We start from the raw sequence: 21,733 nt of genomic DNA on the forward strand, positions 1-21,733 counted from the left end.
TGCTGGCAGGATTCAGCCTTCGTTTCCAAAGTGAATTAATGTCCTCAACATCCCTGTGACACACAGAGTTCTGCAGGATGAAGTTAATAAAGGTTTTGTACATTTTGGTATTGCTGACTCTGATCTGCTCTCTGCTCCGCAGTCTCCCCGTGCCTCTTGGAGAAACACGTCACTCTGAGGCACAGCATGTGAGACCAACTTGCCTCGTTTCCATTTTTCAAGCACTATCGCTATCAGAAAAAAGAAGAACCTGTTTAAAACACTAATCCTTACGGCAGCTTAGGAACAGCTGAAGTGACAGGGTGGGCCAGAACAAACCTCCCTCGACTCAACCAGCCCAAGCTGGCATGATGTGTGAGACGCCAACGCGACCTGTCACGTCAGGCCCATCTGCTTCTGTCACTGATCCTGGGAAAAGGTTGACCAAGTGTGGCTGGAAGAAAGCGGCTCACAGAGGTGACCGTGGAATCCAACGCTTAACTCTCTTACAGCCACATCCTTTCAGTCCTGTTGTGAGGTGTAGTGTGCTGAGAGCTGGTGTTTGTCCTGGCTGCTGTCGCTGTTGTCTGAAGTGACACAATTAAAATGGCAATGTGAGGATAGCTCATTAACTACGGATGGAACAGGGCCCGATCAACCTAGGGAAATCACCAGGAACAAGGAAATCTCCTGTGCTCAGCTGGACTCTGAAACATACCCAGCTGGTAACAGGTCTTGGAAACTAGAGTCTCAAACACTTCTATATCTTTTTCTAAATAATAAGAGGTATCCAAAGAACGAATAAGCTCATTAACACGCGCTGCTGGCCCCTCGTTTCCCAGCCGTGGGAGGTGTGCTCCGCAGCAGCCCTGCGTTTGTCCCTGGAGCACCCTGCCCTCGGGAGCAGCCAGCTCCGCTCCGCTCTGCTCTGCTCTCTGCTCTCCCGAGAGCCTGGGGCGGTACGCTCAGGAACAGAAAGCGAGGGACAAGTTTGCAGTGCCAGCAAGAAGCATGACGCTATTGCTAAACGGGTCTGCCAGTGACATTGGTCCAAGGCTGCCGTTGAGCCAGGCTATCTGTTCAGCCAGGAGACCAGGGGATCAAGCAAAACTAATCTTTATTTTCAGTCCTAAGTAACGCTGAGGGCAAACACTGCTCCTCGGCAGTGCTGTTTGATAGCTAGAGTTATCTGGAGCCTCTGTGCCTTTCCTGTGCTCCCGACAGGGATCCTGTCCAGCCAAGGCATGAAGACGCCAAAGGGCTCTGCGCAATCCCCCTCCCTGTGGACGTCAGCCCCAGCGGGCCCTCGGCCAGCACCAGCAGCCGCCCTCGCCGCCCGCTGCCGCTCGCAGAGCGCCCGAGCTTCGGTGCCGCCCTCTGCCAACCGAGCGGCTGGGTCTGAATTAAGGGGAAAAAGAAAGGAAGACTTTAAATGAACTCGGGTATCTGAGGAGGAGCAGCACAGAGTTGTTTGCATTCCTGGGGATTATCAGAATTACCTTCTAGGCCAAGCCCTGTGACGGAAACCGCTGTGACTCTGTACAGTTGAGGAAAGGAGGGCTGACAGAGTCATGTGAGCTCCTTGTGCTGCTACATGGAGGTAATTGCGTTCATTGGGAATTGAAATTAATGAGTTTAAGTGAATGGCGGCACAGTGGGAGGTGAAAGTAGCAGGAGCAAGACTCAAGACACCAGCCCCTGCTGAATCACCAAAATCAAATCTGCCAGGCATTAGGGGCTTCACACCCTCTTTGCCAGCCTGTGAGTCACAGCATCAGATCTCCAGTGGTTCATGTTAAAAGGTGCAGATATGGCTTTCAACTAGCACAGCTGTAGGCCTGTGCTCACACACACTCCGAAAGTAGCTGCAAGGCATCACCGAAACCACATATGTGGACCCTCAGCCTCAGATTTCATGTTCCTTAATAAACACACAGGAGATTTTCCAGGGCCATCCATACATTTTTAAAACAGGGCTCAGGATCTGGAGCCAAAATCTAGGCACTCCTCCTGCTGCTCTCTCCTAGCACAGTCCCAGCCTTGATGACCTCAGAGATTAGGTATTTAAACCAGCCCAGCAAGGGCAGAAGCAGAGAGACTTGCCCTGCACACGCCAGGGTGCCCTGCCAGCCCCAAGGACAGCTGCGGCACGGCCACGGGCACGGCACTCCCATCCCACCACCGCCGCTGCAGCTGTGACACCCACGCCGCAATGGGGGACAGCGGCCATGTCAGCCTCTGGCAAACAGCTACTGGTGGCTCAATCAGGCAGCTGATATGAGGCTCACGGCATTAAAAATCTGCTTGGCAGCCATGAGAAAGGAGCACATGGGCTTTCAGAGCCTAAGGTAAACTCTGGGGAGGAGGAGAAGCTGAAGATGGATGTGGGCAGTTAGCAGACGGTTGGTTGCTGCCCCAGCAGGGTGCTGCACAGGTCTCCTGGCGTTCCTGGGTGTGTTTGGCAGCTACACTAAGTGTTGTTTTGCTTCCTAGGCTTTGCTGACCCTGTTTGCTGCAGGCATTCTTACTTATCTGTGCAAACTCTCAAATAGGAAAATATCACATGCCTCCGTGTGTGTAAAGAGGAAGGTATTTGCGAAGAAGTATTTCAAATATGTTTCAAAGATTAACAAAGTTCAGCCACCTCACCCAGCGGGTTATGGCCAGGCACAGCAGGCCTTGGCTTCAGAAGCAGATTTTGCCCGGCTCTGCTAAGTCGTGCAGTGAGTCAAGAGGAGAGTGTTCCTGACTCGGTCTGCTGTGCGGCCCCAAAAAGAAGTTGGTAGGAGACAGGAGGTGAGATTTGCGCCCCATTTCCGGCAGTGCTTTCACTGACTCACCCAAACCAGCATCTGATACTTCTGACGGCCCCGGCACGTTTGAGAGCCTGCTAGCCCTGGCTGGGATCACAGAGGAAAGGAGTGCAGCCTCTCCTCTGCCACAGCCACGGACGCCAGAGAGTCTATGGTGCTAAGCTCCACACCAGTAACATATAGTCTCTCCCAACGTCCTGCTGCTGGGCTGGCTCCTGATCTGTCTCCACAGCCCTTCTCACGCCAGCAGAATGAGCGGACACCACGGACACGTCGCAGTGCAGTCATTCACAATGCACTTACTTTTTCCTTGTTGTCCATGGTGATGGCAATCTGCATCCTCCTGCCCCGGCGGAAAGCCACCAAGTGGTCTGTCTCTTCCTCGCTCAGCTCTGGTACTCTGCCTGGGCCAGGGAAGCACTCAGGGCGCTTCTCACTGACGATCCGCTTGCCCTGCAAAGGACGGGATGAGTCAACGACACCTTCATTAGCCCTGTGCGGTGCCTGTGCGGGGAGCATGGCCATCCCCACGCTGCAAGGGGTTTGGTGGCAGAACAGAAATAGGAGCCACATGGTCAGTCATCTTAGTTTCTAAAGCTGCCCCTTTAGATACATTAAGGGACATGTAATATCACACAGGCACATGTAGCTGAGCACAACCTGGGGTGGGATTCACCCTGTTCAGATGCTTTACAGTATGAACACTGACTGACGTTTTCATTTTAGGCAGAAGAACTGCCTTGCATTTGTGCCTTTGAAACAAATGTGAAGTTGTCCCCTCACCAAACAACATGTCCCAACAAAATGTGAGGCTGCACTGAAGCAGAAACTTAGAGGGTGAAGAAGAAACTTAGTGTTGTTCTCTCCAGCCTTGCCCACACAGCAGTTACTACGCTGAAGTGTATTAACGTTTGACAAATTATCTTCTTCATAGTCGTTGTGCATTCACATTTCTGGAATGATTTATTCAGCAATGGAATAATTTAGAAAACTGCTACATAAACTCCCTGAACTAGGGCAGTTTACCCCTTTCAGATATTATTTCCAGCTGTCTGTATCAGTTCATGACTTTACTGCGTGGATTTACATCTGGTTCTTATTTTGTTAATTATCTTTGTTGCTGGCTGAGCTCCTGCCAGTGCCCTCAGCCATCACTTCCACAAAACGAGCACATCTTTTGTACAAAAATACATACTTTTTTCCATTTAAAAGTATCATCTTTCAGTTCCATCAAGTGCCTTTTTATTTTTGCCTTACAGGGAAATGACAGACTTAATAAGTCATCTCCATCTTCATCTCTGATCTTTTTCTTTTCTCTTCATCTGTGTGATTCCTCTGCTTGACTTTACCAGGAATGAACAAACCGCAGAAGGTTCCCTCTCTACAGGATGGTGGATTTCCCTCTGGTTTTCTCCTTGGACTTCCACACATAGTGGCATCTTGATTCCAAAGGAGCTCGAAATCTCCAAGTGAAGTCCAGTGACACTCGGGAACTCTTGGTTGCTACGATCTTGGTTTCAAAAACAAACAGCACACACTGACCTCAGATTTGTGTGAAAGTCTCGCAAGCATCAGTGAATTTGCCATGACACGTGAGAGCGAGGTGTCCTGCGTTAGCCTCGTCCTCGCGTGGCTCTGCCAGCCTCCGGCAGCAGGCCCGTCCATAGTGCCTGGCCGGTCATCCAGCCTCGTAACACACGGTAACTGTGTTGGGAGGTACTGGAGCAGTTCCAGCATCAGACCTTCAGTCTCCTGTTTATCCGTCTGTCACATCTGTCTAATTCTGCAGTCTCGGCAGAGACAGTTCTGGAGTTGCCTGATGTGTGTGAGGAGCGGCTCCCTGGACATGGTGGGAACATTTGTACATTCCCTTGAGTATGTACAGCTCTGGTTTTAGTTCTCAGCTGTAGCCCCTAACAAGTTTTGCTGCCCTCAGTTGGACTCCTGCTATTTCTGCTTTCCTTGAAATCAGCAAAGCCACATGCTGCATTCAAAGTAAGGATGTGCTGCCAATCTGCTCAGTGCCATTCTGGAACGTGTTGTTCTCTGCGTTTGTGTCAACACAGCCTCCTACTCGACTGCTGCTGAGGACCAAGGTCTGTGAGCCACCCCCAGAGAGGTCAAGATCTCTTTTACTGAGAGAGTAAGATGTGACAGTCCAGAGAAAAGGCAATCATTTAAATACGGACTGCGACTGCCCTGGCATCTACCCCAGCCAGACACTTAGCTGGACTTTTACCTGCAGCCAGAATACATGTCCTGGAAAAGTCCCCGTACTCTGTAAGCTGTTTTAGAGGCTTTAGTCCATGTATCTGTCTTAAGAAGGGTATGATTTTATCAGAGACCAGGCAGAGCCAGAAAGTTTGAACCAGAATCTAAACTGCTCTGAAATCCTAGCTTTACTACGCCCCCAGGAACAGGGCATGCTGTACGGTCCTTAATTACACACCCCAGTGCAGTCTCAGTGTTTCAAGTAATTGCATTGCTGCAGCTCAGTGACTGCCTGGCCACGAAAATCAAGTCAGAAACGGAGGAAGATTTTAAGAGCCTCAGAAGAGTAAGGAAGACAAGCGCAAGACTGGAGAACAGGGGCTTCAGGAGAGCAGGTGTTGACCTGCTGAGGGCACTGGAGGCAGGATCCTGCAGGATCTCCCGTGAAGAGAACGGAGCGTGATTCCTCTCAGAGGTACACAGCGAAGAGGAGAGAGGCGACAGACAGCCTGCCACACGGCAAAGTACAACCGGAAACAAGGGAAAAAAGCCACGACGGTGGCAGTCAGACACTTGAAAAGAGGTGCCCAAAGGGGCTGTGAAATCTCCCTCAGAACTGGATGGAACTCAGCCCTGAGCAACCTGAGATAACTGTGGAGATCGCTTTCTGGCAGAGGATCCGACGAGATGACCTCCAGAGGTCCCATCCCATCTCAGCTATCTAATGATTCTATTACTGTGTCCAACTCTGTTGCCTGCTTCAACTCTGAGTAACACTCATTTAGGATTTACACGTGCGTATGTGTGTATATGCACGTGCAGATGTATGCAAGGAACGAATTTAATGTGCAGGTATGAATTCAGTAATTTTGCCTGTGTTCTGCAGCTCTGGCTTTTACACAAGCAGAACCAGGTAACACAGATCAGGTTTCGGGATCAGGCAGCCACGCAGCTCACAGGCACCGAGCTCCGGGCTTTGAAGTGGCACCTGCTTCCAAATGACTGAATCGCATCATGGCCAAAGGTAACAAGCGTCCATTGCCAGAACTATGAGCCAATACAAACACAGGATGTTTTAAAATGAAAATAATATCCCAAATCCTGTTTATGTTCTGTGATGCATGTATTTTATTCCTAGATTGCACTGAAACTGGAGACTGGAATTAGAATGCTCCGCATAGGATTCTTGCCTGCAGTCGAAGAAACCAGTGTGGTTTTTCTTTATGTCAGTGCAAATCAATATTAATGGATGTGAGTGGAAGAAAAATTAACCTTTTGAATAGACTGTCTTGGTCTTGTATTTCAGACCGCAGAGATGCCTGGATAATTTCAAGCTGCAAATCTCTCCTGCCATCTCCTCTGGGTGCACGGGGCAATGCCCGTGGCCACAGGAGTATCCTCCGGTCTCATTCATATTGGCAGTTAGGCTGACATGATCTAGCAGCTCCGAAATACAGTGTTAACATGGTCATTTCAGCGAGTTCCTGTGTACTGGCACTAACAGGCCAACTTTCTCCCACAGCTAGAAAGGATGAAGTGATGAGCATCATTGTGTGTGCTTCACAGTTCCCCTCTGTAAGGAAAACTAAACTCTTAGGCCTGGAGACATGGAAGGAAAGTGCTCAGCAGTTTTTTGAGGCCCCCTACACATCACGGGTCTGTGACTCAGCCCCAGAAACGTCAGTGGAGTCCCAACGGGGACAAATCCAGCCCCCTTGTTTGGGAACTGGTGCATACAAGACTGCACGTCTCTTCTTTCTCTCCCCACACCAGCCTCTCCTCTTCTGAGAACCTGTTCCTCGCTCACATCTTTTTGGGAGGACGGCTCTGTAAAGCAATCTGGGCGATTGCCCAAAGCCATCTGTAAAGCCGTTTTCTATGAAAGAACCTCTTTTCCCCAGCATCTGCCTCCCTGGCAGCAACTCCCCAGCCGAGGAGGCGCCTGCTGCGCCGAGGAACTCTGCAGCCCCGGGGACTGCTGCTCCCTCCACACGCAAACAGGCCCCACAACGGACAGGGTCCTCGTGCCGTAAGAGCAAAGCCCTTGGGCGCCACCGGACCGAGCCCAGTGAGACTCTCCTGCCCAGGGCCCAGTCCTGCGTGACTGTAACACAGCTGGGGGAGGGCTGAGATCTGCTGGCAGCCCCTGCGAGCAGCCAGGCACACTGCGCCTTGCACTGGAGGCTCTTAACTGCCTGCTCCTGGCTCTTGGCTCTATTTGTAGCATGATTCAGAGGCTGAAAATACGATGTGGCTTTGCAACCACTGAATTGTTTGAGCCTGGTAGATACTTTGGTGCTGAAGCTGCACGTCACTTTGTTCTTCAATGGTTGTTATTCCCAGGAAATACCTTTCCTCCAGGGGTAACCCTGAGTTTTCTGTGACATTCAAGGCCATACATCTTCCCTCCTCTAAGCCCCCAGCAGAGTGTACGGCAATCCCCGGTGGTACTGCTGAGGTCAGCTCATGAGCTGCAGAGCTGGGCTTGCTCTGCCCCAGGCACAGGACCGGCACGAGCTGTTTGGCATTCTAGCTAATATAATTTTTATTTAAAAAGTAAGCCCAGTGATGGCTTAGCAAAGTAATAGCAAGCTATTAATCCGTAACTTGTACATCAAACATTAATTCTAACTTAAGTCAACAGCTGTTCCCTAGAGCCCTTCACTGTTTAGGTGGTGGTGGCCTGTCCTTTAGACAAACAACGTGGTCACAAATAACTCCTGCCAGGGATACCAGCACTTGGTGGGCATGTTTGGATTCATCTCTTGCTATCTGAAAAAGTCCTTCCTGAGGAGGAACATGGGCCCTGAGAGCAAGCAACAGCAAAGCCGCTACCTGAAAACCACTGCAGAGGACTTGTATCCAAATACCGTGATCAAGACGGAAGCCTCCAAGTGCGCTGCTCATTTACAGGGAGGTGGCACCTTCCCTGGGCCACTGGATGTCAGAAGTCACAGCAGGAAGGCTGGTGCATTGGCAAAGCCATTAAACTCTGCAGTTTATCCAGCAGATGGCAAGGAACACTGAGAGGCCGAGAGGAAATATCCATTTAGCAGAGCGGTGGCACATACCAGCTGGGAGACCACCAGCTTTACTACTGAATACCGTTCCTCCTTCCTTCCCTCCCTCGCTCCCCATATTGCTTCTGGCTAAGACGCATTGCCTGAAGAAACATTCTGCTTAGTGTGCCGACATGTGCCTTCCTTCTCTTGCTTATTGTTTGAAGAACATCAGTGATTCCCTAGCTGGCTTGTTCCACATTGGGCAGCCCTGGCCCTCAGTGGGTTAGCTCCCAGAGCCAGGGATGTCACATGAGGCAATGCCCACACAGAGCCAAGGGGAACAGTGCGCGGGGCCCGGATGGCCGGCAGTGCCTGGCAGAGCCGCCTCCAGCCCTCCACGGGGCCCGTCCTGGCTCACCCGCTGCCTGCAGGACACTGAGACTCTGGCAGTAGCTGTTCCACTGCCGTCCGACAACACTACACCGCTGCCCTGGTAGCGTTTCGCTGAGAAACTGTAAACTGAGAAGCACCATGTCAGGTGTGAGGCATGCCCCAGATTGCAACCGCAGGGTTAAAAATGCCCATCTGACAAGCATCGGGAAAAGAACACGGGGAACAACAGAAAACACTGGACTTCTGTCCAGCTTATGCTACACCCCAGCTGCCTTGCCTTCGACGCTTCTTGCTTTACAATGATATGTGATATTTAGGATTGAATGTGAATGGTTTTCTGCACAGCCCAGGAACTCCGTTGCTTGAACCTGTCATAGGAACCTTGCTTGAACCTTGCAACACTCACAGGAAGGACAGCGATGGCCCATTTAGTCCCCCCAACATCACCGAGCAAGTCTGTCCAGGGACGCCAGGTGACACCTCGCTTACTGGGACACTGAAGCAAGTTATCGACCCTCTTTTAATCCTCAGCAGCCCAGAGGATGCCTTAACAGGGCAGCAGCAACAACTAAGCTCGTACTTCATGTGATATCAAATAGAATTTTATCCAAAATCCTAATAAATTTTCCCTTTCACCCATTACAGTCCCATCTCTTCCTGCTCATTCATTTTGAGAGCTATATTTAAAGTAACTAAGGGAAGGTTCTGGATTGGTGCCACTGGAACATTCACCAATAAATCAATTTTCCTCTGTCACCAGGTCAGGCTGCTGGGTTGTGCTTTACACCAACACTCAGGAGACCTTGTGGGGCTGCCAAGGCCTGTGAAAGGTGCTTAATGCAAGCAAATTGATATATACCATACAACTGGGTAACTTATGGGGAGCGTCCACAGAGGTCTGTGTTTTGAGCAGAAACATCTCAGAGGTCTGTTAATTGGCAACGCTGAAAACCCCTGGCACAGAGTAGAAGGCAGCAACGTGCTTTAGCTGCCAGTGCTTTGCGCTAACACAAATCCCCATCTAGGACTTGAATTCTGAGCTACAGATGATGGAAACGGCTCCAGGGGACGCAGCCTTCTGCGAGAGCTGCTCACTCTGCCAGTGTAATTGCCTCAAATACAAACCCCCCATGCAGAGCTACGTAGCCGTGAGAAACCTTGGCGGAGCCTCTCAAGTACCTCACTGATACCGTTCAGTCAGCAATGAGGGTCGTTGGATTTCCATGGACCCTTGATTCTAAGAAAAACGAGATTTTCCCCCTTACATCAAGAGGAGGTTTGGTTGGGCTGGAGTGAGATTTCACTTGAAGGGGATGTTCGCACTATCGGCAATCCGTCTGGAACAAAGGAAACGTGATCCCTCGGTCCCTTTCTCCTGAAAAATCATTCTGAAAGGTGCATTATTTCCTAAATGATTCAGTTCCTTCAAGGTAACATATAATGATTTTATAATGGCACAGTGATTGTGGCCTATTTCTTCATGGAAAGAAAGGGTAACTAGGTCACGAAGAAACAGACATGAACAGGCATTTGAGGCTCAAAATCACAAAAACATTTCCAAGATGCCTCAGAAGAAGAAACGGCTCTGTGCCTCCTGTTTACAGCCCAGGTCCTCAGCACTCCCGCCCAGCGCACGGGGCAGCAGGAAGGGTGGGGTTTCGCTCCATCACCCTGGGGAATGTCTTTGGCTCGGACCTCAGTTCCGAAAAGCCCGCTCTCATTTTGCAGGCCAGGCACGTTCCTGCGCCTAAAAGTGGACCCAGGGGAGCACCATTTGCTGCCACCGTTTCCTTTTCCCAGCGCCGCCGTGACGGGGACAGGAGCCGACCTCGTCTGTCCCATTTCAGCAAGGCAGGGGCCAGCCAAGGCTTTCTGTCTGCTCCCCATCAGCGCAGGCAGCACAAAGGGGCTGTGCTCACCTCGTGCTGTGTCTCCCTCTGCCTCACTGATGCTTTCTCAGTCAATAAATAGATAAGATTGCCTCTTGTATTCTTTTGGACCACAATCAACAGCAAGAAATACCATGTGAGGCAACGAGCTCCCTCCAGGGACTGGGAGAGCTCCCCCGAGCTCCCACACCGCTGCAGCTGTGCACGCAGATACTACAGTTTCCCAAAGAAGGTGGCACTTCTGATCCTTCTTCCTATTTATCTCATGGTCAAACTCACTGACTCCAGTGAGAACAAGATCAGCTTCCTGAGATAAACTCCAAGTGAGCAAAATGAAAACATGAAGCTCATGCAGGCACGTACTTCATTGGACACGCTGCCAATACTAACTGCCAAAGCTTTATCAAACCCTTCTTGGCAAATAAGCCCCGACATGCCGAAGCTGCCATTAGGATCATTATATCTAGATGCGCAGACTGTGCGAGGGACGGGGTAGCACCCAGGGGAGGATGCTTTGGGATTTAAAAAATGAAGTAGTATTTTCAATTACTTTTGCCTTTTCACACAGTTTTTAATTAAGTCTGCAAATACTGGGTCACATTTTCTGCCCATCGCATTGGCAGCTGCAACAGACACTCATGTCACTCTGTTTTCTTCTTCTGCATTTAGGACTTTTGGGAACACAGCAACAGGGAGGAATAGGCTGGTTTTACCACCAAACTTCACTTGGGAATGGCTGGGGAATAACAGCTAAATCGGTCTGAGCTCCTGCTTATCCCCATCCCCTTCCAGGCATATGACACAGTTTAACCAACCCGCTGGTGGCCCAGGAGGGCAGTGAGGTGACTGACCTCTCTGGAACGGACCTGGCTACGCACGGCTCCGTGGAGCTGCTGGGAGGCTGAGTCCTGGGAGTCACACATGGGGAGGAAAGTGTGTGGCAACTCAATAGGAAACTGAGGTTGTGCTGAGCGGTTGAGAAATGAGAGGAAAGGAGCAGGAAGGGAACTATTCCCTTCAGATGAGAGACTGGGGGACATGCTGAGCAGGCAGCTCAAGTGAGGGGCAGAACAGAAGCTGTTTTGGAAGTCAAGAGGCTGCAGTGTAAGAGGAATCTTTTTCCCTGCTCACCTTGGCTTTGTTGTCCATGGTAACAGCCAGCTGCATCCTCTTCCCCATCCTGAATGTGAACATATGATCGGCTTCCTCCTCCTCCTCCTCCTCCTCACTGCCAATGCCAAACCCAGGGCTCGTAGGACAGGGGCTCACCCGCTTCTCGCTCACAATCCTTTTGTCCTGGAAAACGAACGACTTCCATCAGCAACAGCGGGCCCCTGGGCTCACCAAGGCGATTCCCTTCCCCAAACACACCTGCACGCGAGCAGGAAGGCCAGCGACAGAGCAGGCAGGCCTTGCCCGAGGAAGCTTTCTGTGCCTGGCACAGGGCCGTGACATTCCTGGGGAACAAGGGGCTCGTTGTCTGCTCAGCAGCCAAACCCACAATTACAGCGGGTCTGGAAAATCCTTTGCACTTACAAATCTGACATTTCAGATTAAAATGCCAGAGTTATAGGAAACAAATGTCATCCTCCTCTCTCTCTGCAGCACTCTGAGTTAGATCGGGAAAGCCTAAGTCCTGATGGAGATGGCCTTGGAAGCCAAGTGGGTGGCTCCTGAGGGGGGTGCTCACCATCGAGAGGCCTGGGCTATCTTGTCCATAGTGTTCAGTCTGGGTTATTGCATCTTTGAGGTCCTGTATGAGAGAAAAACGTGTGCAACAACGCACCTCCGGAGAAAAGCAAGGGCTGGGGCACGGCTGAGAAGTGAGCAAAGCGCTAGCCTGGCTCCGACACCCCAGGAGGGAGTGCAGCTCAGCGGGCTCCACACTCGCTCTGCCAGAACGCTTCCCCCGGGGTTAAAGCAAGACCAGCCAGAGGTTTGCCAAGCCCCACACTGCCAAGAGGGGTGGACAGGGCTTGTCAGAAACAGATTTGGCCCAGTTAGGAAGGAAATCTGGGACCTGAAGCCTTTGTCCCAGTTTTTGGAAGCCCCAAAACAACCAAGGGCTGCTTGCTTTGCTCACTCACAAAGCCTCCGCAGACCAGGACTTTGCCCAGCCTGCAGGCACCCTCAGAGGCATTCCCGATGCCTCCAACGACACGCATACACCTGACACACACTGCCTACGTATTTGCAGCAATGTTGACACCTGGGACCCATCCAGGACCAAGTGTGACTGTTCACACATTCATTCATCTGCCTGTGAATTCTGCATGCTCGGGTACAGGTGCCTGGGCATGGCTGGAAATTGATGTGCACCAGCTAAAATCACTTTGAGCGCACGTCTGCAGAATTTTCACATCCTTCTGCAAGGGCTGAGGAGCTCTATCCCATGCCTGACAGAGCTTTGCTGCGGAGGCTCTCTCTCCCAGAAACGTCACTTTGCTAGGCAGGAGTGGAGTGAGAGCTGTCCTGTGGTGAAAGAGAGGCAGCACTTACATTGTGAGCCTTAGTGATAGTAATAGTGAGTCCATCCTGCTTGGGTCTCCTGGAGGTAACCGCCATTCCCTCCTGCTCAGCTCGCTTCTTGTCCTCTTCTATTTCCTGGAAAACATAGATATCCTTATAATCAGCCAGTCTGCAGCTTATCTCCTGCAGGCTACTGGGTGTGCTCTCTTGGGAAGGCAGGATCAAGAAAACAGGGGTTGTAGCTGGAGCACTTCCTCCAAATTCAGAGGGTAAGGCTGCAGGAACCAGCAGGCTGCTAGAGCCTTGAGTTGCCTTCATCTCCCCCTTTTTCATGGAGACTCTTTTGGACACCTCAGTGCTCCACTGGGACTGGCGGGGAAGAGCTTCCAGCCACGCCACTGCCCCAGCAGGGGATTAACCCACCAGGTGCCTTGAGGATGTGACCTCCTACGGAGCCAAGAGGATCACGAGGATTCCACGAGGAATACGAGGTGAGGGGGGGGAAGGGTGTGATGCAGATAGAGAACGATGGGAGGGTGAGAGGAGATGCTGCAGCAGAAAGGCAGGTGTCAGCGAGCCTGCTTTCCAACACGACTCAGGAGCCGTAGCTAAAGGCAGAGCTGTGCCCACCTGCTCCGAACGCTCCCCGATGTAAAACTGTTATCTACACAAGGTCACTCCAACACTGCTGACTGTTTGCTCTACACTGCCAGCTGAGGACTCCAAAACGGAGCTGGGCAAAGTCAGAACCTGCAGACTTACTTGGTATCTTCGGATGAGCGCTTCATTCTTTTTCCGCAAAGCCAAGATTTTCTTGTCGAGTTCAACATCTTTCAGCTCTTTCTTCCTTAACATTGCATCATCCACAGCAGCATCCTGAAAACAGAAGGAGCAAAGATCTTCTCAGTTATCACACCAACAAGACAAAACCTGCTCCTTCTGTTTGGGCAGGGTGGGAAGTGGAAGAATGTTTCCCCACCATTTCTCCCCTTGGTCCTCCATTAAAAAGAACACTGCATCTTGTAAATTGACTTTTTTTCTGACAGCGAAAAGCTGATGTCCTATTTTGGTGGCTGTCGGTAGGCTTCAGAGTTAACACACTGCTTAGCTCCACGCAGCAACGCCACCTCTGCCTGCTGTTCGTTCAGGTGTTCTCAGGCACATCAGTTCCCTTCCATCGCGTTCAGAGAGCACCTTGGTTACCACAGGTGATAACAAATCGGATTTTTAAAATTCTAGTGACAGCAGCATCTGGCAAAAATTAATGCTGATGAATATTAACTCACTGCAGTGAGCTGATCCATATCGTCTAGACTCTGCCTGGTGTTTGCATGAGGAGCAAGGTGGCAAGGCTGAGATCTCCAAGGCTCTACAGGTTGATTTTGAAACAGCATTTCTGTGCTGTCCTCATCGGCATGGCACCCGCATGCTGCAGGGTCTCACAGTCCCTCTCCACTCACACAGAAAGCTGGACAGGACAAAGCGAGCCTGGGGAGGGGAGGAAACGAACCGCAAACCTCCGAGCAGGCTCTGTGTGCCGGGGGATCTGTTCTGCTGACACGGCAGCTCCAACACCCGCAGGGTCCCCCAGCTGCGCCTGCGCCGCTCGGCCCCGCGCAGTAACCTGCCGGCAGCACTGCGCGAACCCAGCTGCGGGGCACGCCGTGCACTGCCCACAGCGCCGGCACGTTTGGAGAATCGAGAAGCAAACCTAACAAAACCATCGCCCATCTCGCTACAGCTGGATGTGGCTCCTGTGGGTGACTCAGGGCTGCGAACCTGTGAAGCAAAAACTGCCAGCGCGCGGCTGAAAGGCACGTTGGACGGCATATCCTGGTCCCACAGAATCCTTCTGGTGGGAAAAGACCTTTGAGATCATCAAGTCCAACCGTTAACCTCACACCGCCAAGTGACATCTTGGCCCTGGAGCTGCTGTGCTCTCTGGGCCGACACCAGCCCCTGCTGCTGGGGCCTCAGCAGGGGAACCTGCGCCCGCCTCCAGCCCAGCCCTGCCCGGTGCTGACCTGCTGGCTGCTCCGTGCCTGCTCCTCAGTGCAGCCCAGCGGCATGGGCACACCGGGCACAACCCGGGGCGCTGCGCTGCCAGGGACGGGCCGAGCGCCCGGCAGGGAGGACACGCTGAACGCACCCGGCCGCTTCCAGCCCGTTCCAGCATGGGCCTCCCACCCAAACTCAGCCCATCAGAGGAGTCTGTGGGGCCTCTGAGCCAATCAGGAGGGGCTGTGGGCCCCCAAGCTGTCAGAGGTGGGAGATGCCTGTGCAGCCCCCAGGCAAGGCCATGGCGGCGCTGTGGAAACCCATGGAGGGGAAAGGGGAAGGAGAGCAGAGGAGGAGGGCATGAGGAAAAGGGCCCTGCTGGAGATGTGGAGGGCGGCCAACCTGCACGGGGACCCTTGAAGAGCCACCAGGTGTGAGCCCCCATTGCCAGCGCTGCCCTCCCCAAAGGGATGGAGAATTAAAAACCGGAGGAGTGGTGCCGGGAGGGAAGAAGGGGTGTTCTTCCAAAGGGTGTGTTTGTTGCTTTCATTGTTCTTTAAAACCAGAACCAGTTGTTAATAGATGGTTAATCAGCAAATAAAATTGATTGAAATACACCCAAAGAGTGAAGCGTTGCTGCTCGCGATGCACGGGCAGGGCGCGGGGTTTGCCTGTCCCCGTTGGCGTCCTGTCAAATTCCTCATAAGAACACCGGGACCCTCAAGACAGCTGTTGGCTTCCCCGTGTTTACAGGAGCGAATCTCCGCTGCGCTGCTGCTGCCCTCGCCTCTGCGGGGCTGTGCCGGGCCCCAGGGGACCGTGCCCTGGACCATGTAGCATTTTGCCAGGGTGACAATACCCTGCTCGTTTTAAAGCACAGGATTTTAGATGAGCTGCGGGAATTACCTCCTTAACACGGGAAGGTTCTCAGCTCCCTGGGACCTGGACACCAACTGAGAACGTGGGCAGGTTTGCTCAGCTGGCCCTTCGGAAAATAATCCTAGGTAGCACATGGGAATTCAGCCAGGGGTTAGCATCACTGCTCCTCCAAAAGTGTCACGGGCCTCTTGGGAACCAGGGCTGCAAATCATCCCGTCTGCATGGCCAGCGCTGGCCTTAAAGGAAGGGATCCCCCTGCTGAATCACGGCACGTCCCTGCAATGCCAGCTCTGCCTTTCAACAGCTTTACATGAAAAAACTAACTATATTTCAAAGCTAACTATATTTCAGGTCTGATCAAGCTGATCTGTGCTTGGTCTGCAATGAATAGGGCCACGGATGGGGGAGAGGCCGGAGAAAAGGGACTAAAGGTTGAAAACATGATACTGTGGCAGAGGAGGTGTGCTGGATGTCAGAAACCAGCGAGCGGAGAGGCAAGAGAACTGGTTTGCTAATGCAGAGCTGGGATCCTGCAAAGCGCATCTTTACTCATGTACCTGGCGAGGGGTATTTTACCCGTGCCGATTAACGGGCCCTTGCCGAGGGGACACAGGCACACGTTTGTGCTCAGGTGGAACAACAGGGACATTGAAACCGCCTCTGCACATTCTCCTGCTGGACAATGGGGTTTTGTCAAGGTCTGCGGGAGAACGAAACACACTCTTCCATTGCCATCCATCAACCGGGTACACAACAGGTGAGTAGACTGTATGTGTGGGTGGATACACTTTCATGGCCGTTTTGCAAGGCTGATTAAAGCTGAATTCGGTGTTTACCTGCACAGAAGCTATTCTGTGAGCACTAAATTGGCAGGTTCGCTGTTTGCTGAGAGCTGGGGTGTTGGCGGCTTGAGGGTGGGATCAAAGTGGTGCATGCCCTCAAATACACCCCTTTCATCTTCACGTCCCTTTGAAGGAGGACTGACAGGGCTGCCGGCCCAGGAAGAATTGACAAATTCCTGCAGAGGTTGTATTTGTGCGCTTCTGTTTTCAAAAGCAAAAAAATGGAAAAGACCTGTCGGGTCGTTCATCCTCTCCGCACGAGGCTGCACATTCGTCAGCGTTTTGTCTGCGCTGCAACACAGCTGGTGTGGGGAGCAGGGGGGCCTTTCCATTTCCAGCTGGAAACAAGTCACTGGAAGGAAAGTTTTACTGGTATTCAGCACTTCTCCTCCCCTTTATTAATGAGGCCGTTAACGTATTCCTCTCTGCGCGACATGTTTCAGGTAATGCAGGACTGCGGACGAGAGGCGGTCGCTTGCCCGCACAACCCAGGGCCACGGAGCCGCAGAAGCACCGAGCGGCGTTGGGAGCCCACGCACCGGCTCGCAGGGGCTCACCCATTGTACGGTTCAGCCAAGTCAGCGTTTGCTCGTCAGCCGCCGCTCCCAGCCAGCCGATAGCAGGGGGACGTGCCCTCTCCTCTGCTTTGGGAACAAATCTGCCAGCCCAGCCTCTGCTGAAGCTGATGCTCAGGATGAAAAGTGGCTACGCCGCGCCCTCCCCGGGGTAAAGCTCTTCCGGGGAGCCAAGGTGCCCGTATGTCACAGCGACGGGAGTTATAAATGGCTTTGGCAGAACAAACGTGCCATGGCTTTGAATCAGAAAGCAGCCGAGCCCAATGCCTCCTAGATAGCAAGGCAGAGCGACAAAGCTGCAGAACGGGAGGCCTCTTTCTATCGCAAATAAAAATGTCACAAAGGGAGAAATGGAAAGCTAGCGGCTTCGTGCTTCAGTTCAATGACGACATCTCATCCTGTCATAGCCCCACGCCTAAGTGGCACACACACTTGCTGCGCAGCTCCTCGGGGGCTGGGGGACACCCGCTCCAGACGGGCTCTGCGTGCAGTGTTTTCCCACGTACTTGGATCGCCCGCTTCTCCAGCGAGAGACCTCGGAGGCAGCGGGGTTGGAAAAGCGAGAAAGACAGAAGGTGGGGGGGAGGGAAGAGGCGAAGGGAGCGGGGCCCTTAGCGAACACTCTTCTGCGTAAGCAAACGCATCCGCTCTTTTTAAGAAATATCCTCTGGCTTGACAGCTGCAGCCGAAGCCCTTGCCGGGACATTCAACATCCAGCACTCCCCGCCTTTCTGTTACTTATCTGCCCCGGTCTCCCACCCTCCCGGGAGGCACATTGTCCTGAGCCAGGCGCTGCAGCCTGCCCCGCCAATGGACGTGCAAACCCCAGCACCCAAAATCTACCCCCCTGGAGTCCCCTGATGCGGCACGGCTTGTTTGCTCCCTGTGCCTGCTGGCAGCCGGGCGAGGAAAAAAACAACAAAGCGACAGCCACTGAAAGGCCACCCTGAAGGAAGCGAGCGCAAGTCATTCCGTGGCGTTTTGGGTGGGGGACCCCACCACCCCGCGCCCCTCCCAGGCCCCACAAAGGCAGCACTCACAGCTCGGTGCATGTTGGACATCGCGGCGAAGCCCAGCGGATTCCAGAGCAGAGCTAAAAGAGGAGAGCCATCAGACGGCCTTTCTCAGCACTGGTTGCACAGCATACAAGATCATGTTTTGATTACAAAAGCCTCGTCTGGGCTCCCAGCCAAGAGCACTGGCTGCCTAATATACCGAGCACAGACAGGGTTTTGAGTGCCTGTGTCCTCCTCTCCAATCTCACTCTCTTTTTAAAAGAAACACTCCCCTTTTTCCCACCCTCCTGACTCCTTTTAACTTCCTGATGCCACAAGCCCTCGTTCAAAGTGGGGAAAGCGGGGCGAACAATGAAAAATGGATCAGGCAAACAGCTTGACTTCACTTCGTGGCCATTCATGGGGTCGTGTTATTTGTTATGCATGGCTAAATGCACGCCTGGCGGGGGAGCGGCAGAGTAGCTGGGGTCCTGAATGTCTTGTGAATGCCAGTATGTGCATAAGCCTTCCCGGGAAAACAAGTGCCACACTTGCCTTTTGCTGTTTAATTCCAGTATTCTCTGGGGATGCTTTCCCTGCTTTTAAAATGTGCCCTTCTTTCAGGGAGGGAGCAGAAGCGATGCTGTGGAGCGGGCAATACCAGCGGGCACCGCGATTAGCAGAAAGCACATAGTCAAAGGAGAGGGTCCCCATGTGTCCTCATCTGAAATGCTGCCAGAATGACCCCCCGAGGAGAGACATGAATTGTGGGGCTTTGAGCAAACAGGCAGCATTTGTCTGCTTCTGTCTCAGGGAGCCAGATCAGGCAAGAGGGGAATGGGAGATGGAAGCACATGGGAGTATTTTGGTGCCCGAGGACTGATGCACACCCCAGCCTTAACACGAGGGCCCTGCTATGTTCACATGTTAAAACAAACAAACAAACACACAAAACCCGAGCAGGCCTGCTGCCGGTACCTGTCCCCTCTGAGACCTCTGAGCAGGTCAGCCACTCACAGAATCCCAAAAGCTCAACCCAAAATCCAGCATGGTTCAAGAGAAGCCTTCAAAGGACACTGAAGAACTCTGAATCTGGCCCCTCCTCTATGCAGAACTCCAGCTACTGGAGATCAGGACTAAGGCACTAAAGAAGCTGGAAGTGTGACTTAGTAAAAGTGCTTAGAGGGAAAGACTGACCCATATTAATGAGTAGCTGCTCAAATGATGAAAGGAAATTGGAACAGTTTCCCAGGCAGTGCCTCTGGATTCAGGCTTCAGGAAGGAAATGAAGACTCTGCTGTGGATGGAAAATTGGGAAGAAGACACAAGAGCTTTGCTAGAGCCCAAGTGCTTGTCAAGAGGTTTGTGAAGGACAAGCCTGTGCAGAAGGTGTGAGGCCACGCGGGGCTTTTCCTGACCCTGGGAGCACAGGGCAGCTCGAGGCCGGGGCTGCCTTGGGTTTCCACACCGGCACAGCCCCTGGTGAGGGTGGGGTGATGGCCCAGTTTTGGTCTGGCTGGTGGCCAGAGGGACGAGGTCAGCCCTAGCAAATGCTGCGGGGCCGAGCCAAGGAGTCAGTGTGCATGGAAACACTTTTTCCAGTGACGGTTCATTATCCTATTGGTGTGGTGGCCATGTTCCTGGGCTCAAGGAGCCTGCACGTGCTGCAAACGCCCAGGTCCAGGTCACTGCAGAGACCCACACCGTTATCCCAGGCGCTCTGCACCATGTGCAGCAGGGTCCATCCTGTGGATCACAGTAGCTAAGGGCCCGGGTCATGCCCAGGTTGTCAAGGCTTAAGCTAAATACTCGCAAGGAGTTTCTACAGACCTCATGGCCATGGCATCCAAGGTATCTGCTGCTAATGATGGTGTGGCCGAGCTCTTCCAGCAACCAGCAGTGCTGTGAGCAGACATGAAGAGCCCCAAAATACTTTTGCCTTTGCTAATGTCTCTGGAGAGCTGCAATTCCCTCCAGGGCAGCGTCGGCTGCTCCACTGCCCTCGACACAAACAGCTGACATTTCTCAGATGTCCTTTATCATGTCTGAGTGGCATAAATGACAAGCGTTTACTTCTGCATCGTCGCCTGAGACTGATGAGAAGATGAATGCTCGATTAACGCTGTGGACACGGAAACCTCGGGGCAAAAGGGCCCAGTCGAGGAAGCAGCTTCTGCAGCTTCAGCAGTGGGGCAGAACTGGTTGGTCTGGGGACCTGTTTGTGCTCTCAGGACTCTCACAGGACATAGAAAGCAGAACCTTATAAATGCACTGAGATTTATGCAGTTATATACATGCACATATATTTGCTTATGCCTGGTGTCATGGCCAGAAAGGGTTGCAATAGCACCAAGGCCCTCCTCAACTTGAGGGTTTGGTCTGAAGTGTCAAAAACCCTGCTTTGCTCCCAAGTGCAGGGTCAATCCCGAGATTACCGCTGCCTTCCCAGGGGGTCTGTGCCCACCCCAGGGGAAGGGCTCTCCAGGACCATCATCCCGGCACCAGGGAGCACCAATACCCAGAGCTCTGCCCCTTGGGAAGGAGAGGAGCCAGAGGTTGGCCCTGTGGTCTTTGCTTCACGGCAGGGGATGTATCAGCCCCTGAAGGAGCAGTCCCTGGAGCGGACAGCAGCTTGCCTTCAGGAAAGCCCGAAAGCTGGAGGAATCGAGAGGACACAAGGGGATTTTTGCTGCGCTGCCCTGCCGGGGCTGCCCTCCCTTGAGCACAGCCCTCAGCTGCCGGCTTGCAGCCCCCCATCTCCACCCAGGGCAAAGTTTGCTGGAGATTTTTCTGGGGCAAAGGAAGGAAACCAGAGCAATGAGCGGCCCATTTTGTGCCCGTGATGGTGAAATAGTCCCTTTCTGTAGCTGTGCGCTGCAAAGCCTCTCTCTGACCAGTTTCAGCACAACCAACCATCTCTGACAGGAGTCTACAATCCCCCCACTTCAGGACAGCATTCAGTAGCTGGCAGAAAGTAATTGCCCCACGTTCTGACAGCAAGACTATTTGTTTCTTCTCTGTCTTTCTGCCTTACACAAAGACTGAAGGAAAGAATCCAATTCCTCAGTAAAGCCAAACCTCACTGCCCCGAGAAGCATTCCTGGCACCCCCTCATCAGCCCTTCCACCAGCAGGAACCGCTTTGGCTTGAAATCCTCCTTCCTTTTGTTTTTGCACTCTGTGAAACTCCTGCACAGCCACTCAGTCCCATGCTGCCACTTTCCCCAAGTGCTCTTCACCCATCTTCATCTTGGCTTCTCTCCCTTTTTTGCATGACCACTATTTAGTCAACAGATGGCACTCGGTAACTGCTGGGAAAGCTGGGAGCCAGCTGCCAGAAAAGCCCACTGGAGAAGGAGCCGGAGGTCTGGCTGTTTGGGGAGCCTGCTTTTATACTGGGGATCGGGGCTGCACATAAGCCGCATGGCCAAGTTTCGGAGGCGCTCCCATACAGCCATGAACTCACAGATCCTGCTGCCTGAGGCTCCTGAGCAGAATTAGCAACCCCTCTCCAGGCCCGTCAGATAGAGGGAAGGACGGGAACAGGCAATGTATCAAAGAAGAGCTTCCCGGGGGCCTGGAGGCCTCTTTCCTGCCAGCCACAGAGCAAACTGCCCCGCAATAAGCAAATTCCTCCTTTGCTCCCTTGCCTACCCTCTGCTCTGATCCTTCAGTCAGCTGGAACTGTG

General features: G+C 52.6%; 1 protein-coding gene across 6 annotated transcripts in view; it reads right to left on the reverse strand.

Moving 5' to 3' along the window:
* Positions 1-21,733, reverse strand: part of CCDC9B (coiled-coil domain containing 9B) — a 47,476-nt gene that overhangs the window by 24,445 nt on the left and 1,298 nt on the right. Inside the window, exons 1-6 of one of the 6 annotated variants that reach the window (XM_005509841.3) lie at positions 18,091-18,305; positions 13,519-13,632; positions 12,787-12,891; positions 11,978-12,040; positions 11,419-11,583; positions 3,096-3,245 (exon numbers count right to left, since the gene is read on the reverse strand). In XM_005509841.3, the coding sequence (XP_005509898.2) occupies positions 3,096-3,245; positions 11,419-11,583; positions 11,978-12,040; positions 12,787-12,891; positions 13,519-13,632; positions 18,091-18,111 (618 nt within the window). In that variant the 5' untranslated portion in view covers positions 18,112-18,305. Of the gene's footprint in view, positions 1-3,095; positions 3,246-11,418; positions 11,584-11,977; positions 12,041-12,786; positions 12,892-13,518; positions 13,633-18,090; positions 18,451-21,733 lie in introns of those variants that run through there. The other 5 variants (XM_021297747.2, XM_005509842.3, XM_065066409.1 and 2 more) reach the window with 5 other exon arrangements.

This window comes from Columba livia, chromosome 5, assembly GCF_036013475.1.
Source record: "Columba livia isolate bColLiv1 breed racing homer chromosome 5, bColLiv1.pat.W.v2, whole genome shotgun sequence".
In the NCBI taxonomy this organism is placed as follows: Eukaryota; Metazoa; Chordata; class Aves; order Columbiformes; family Columbidae; genus Columba; species Columba livia.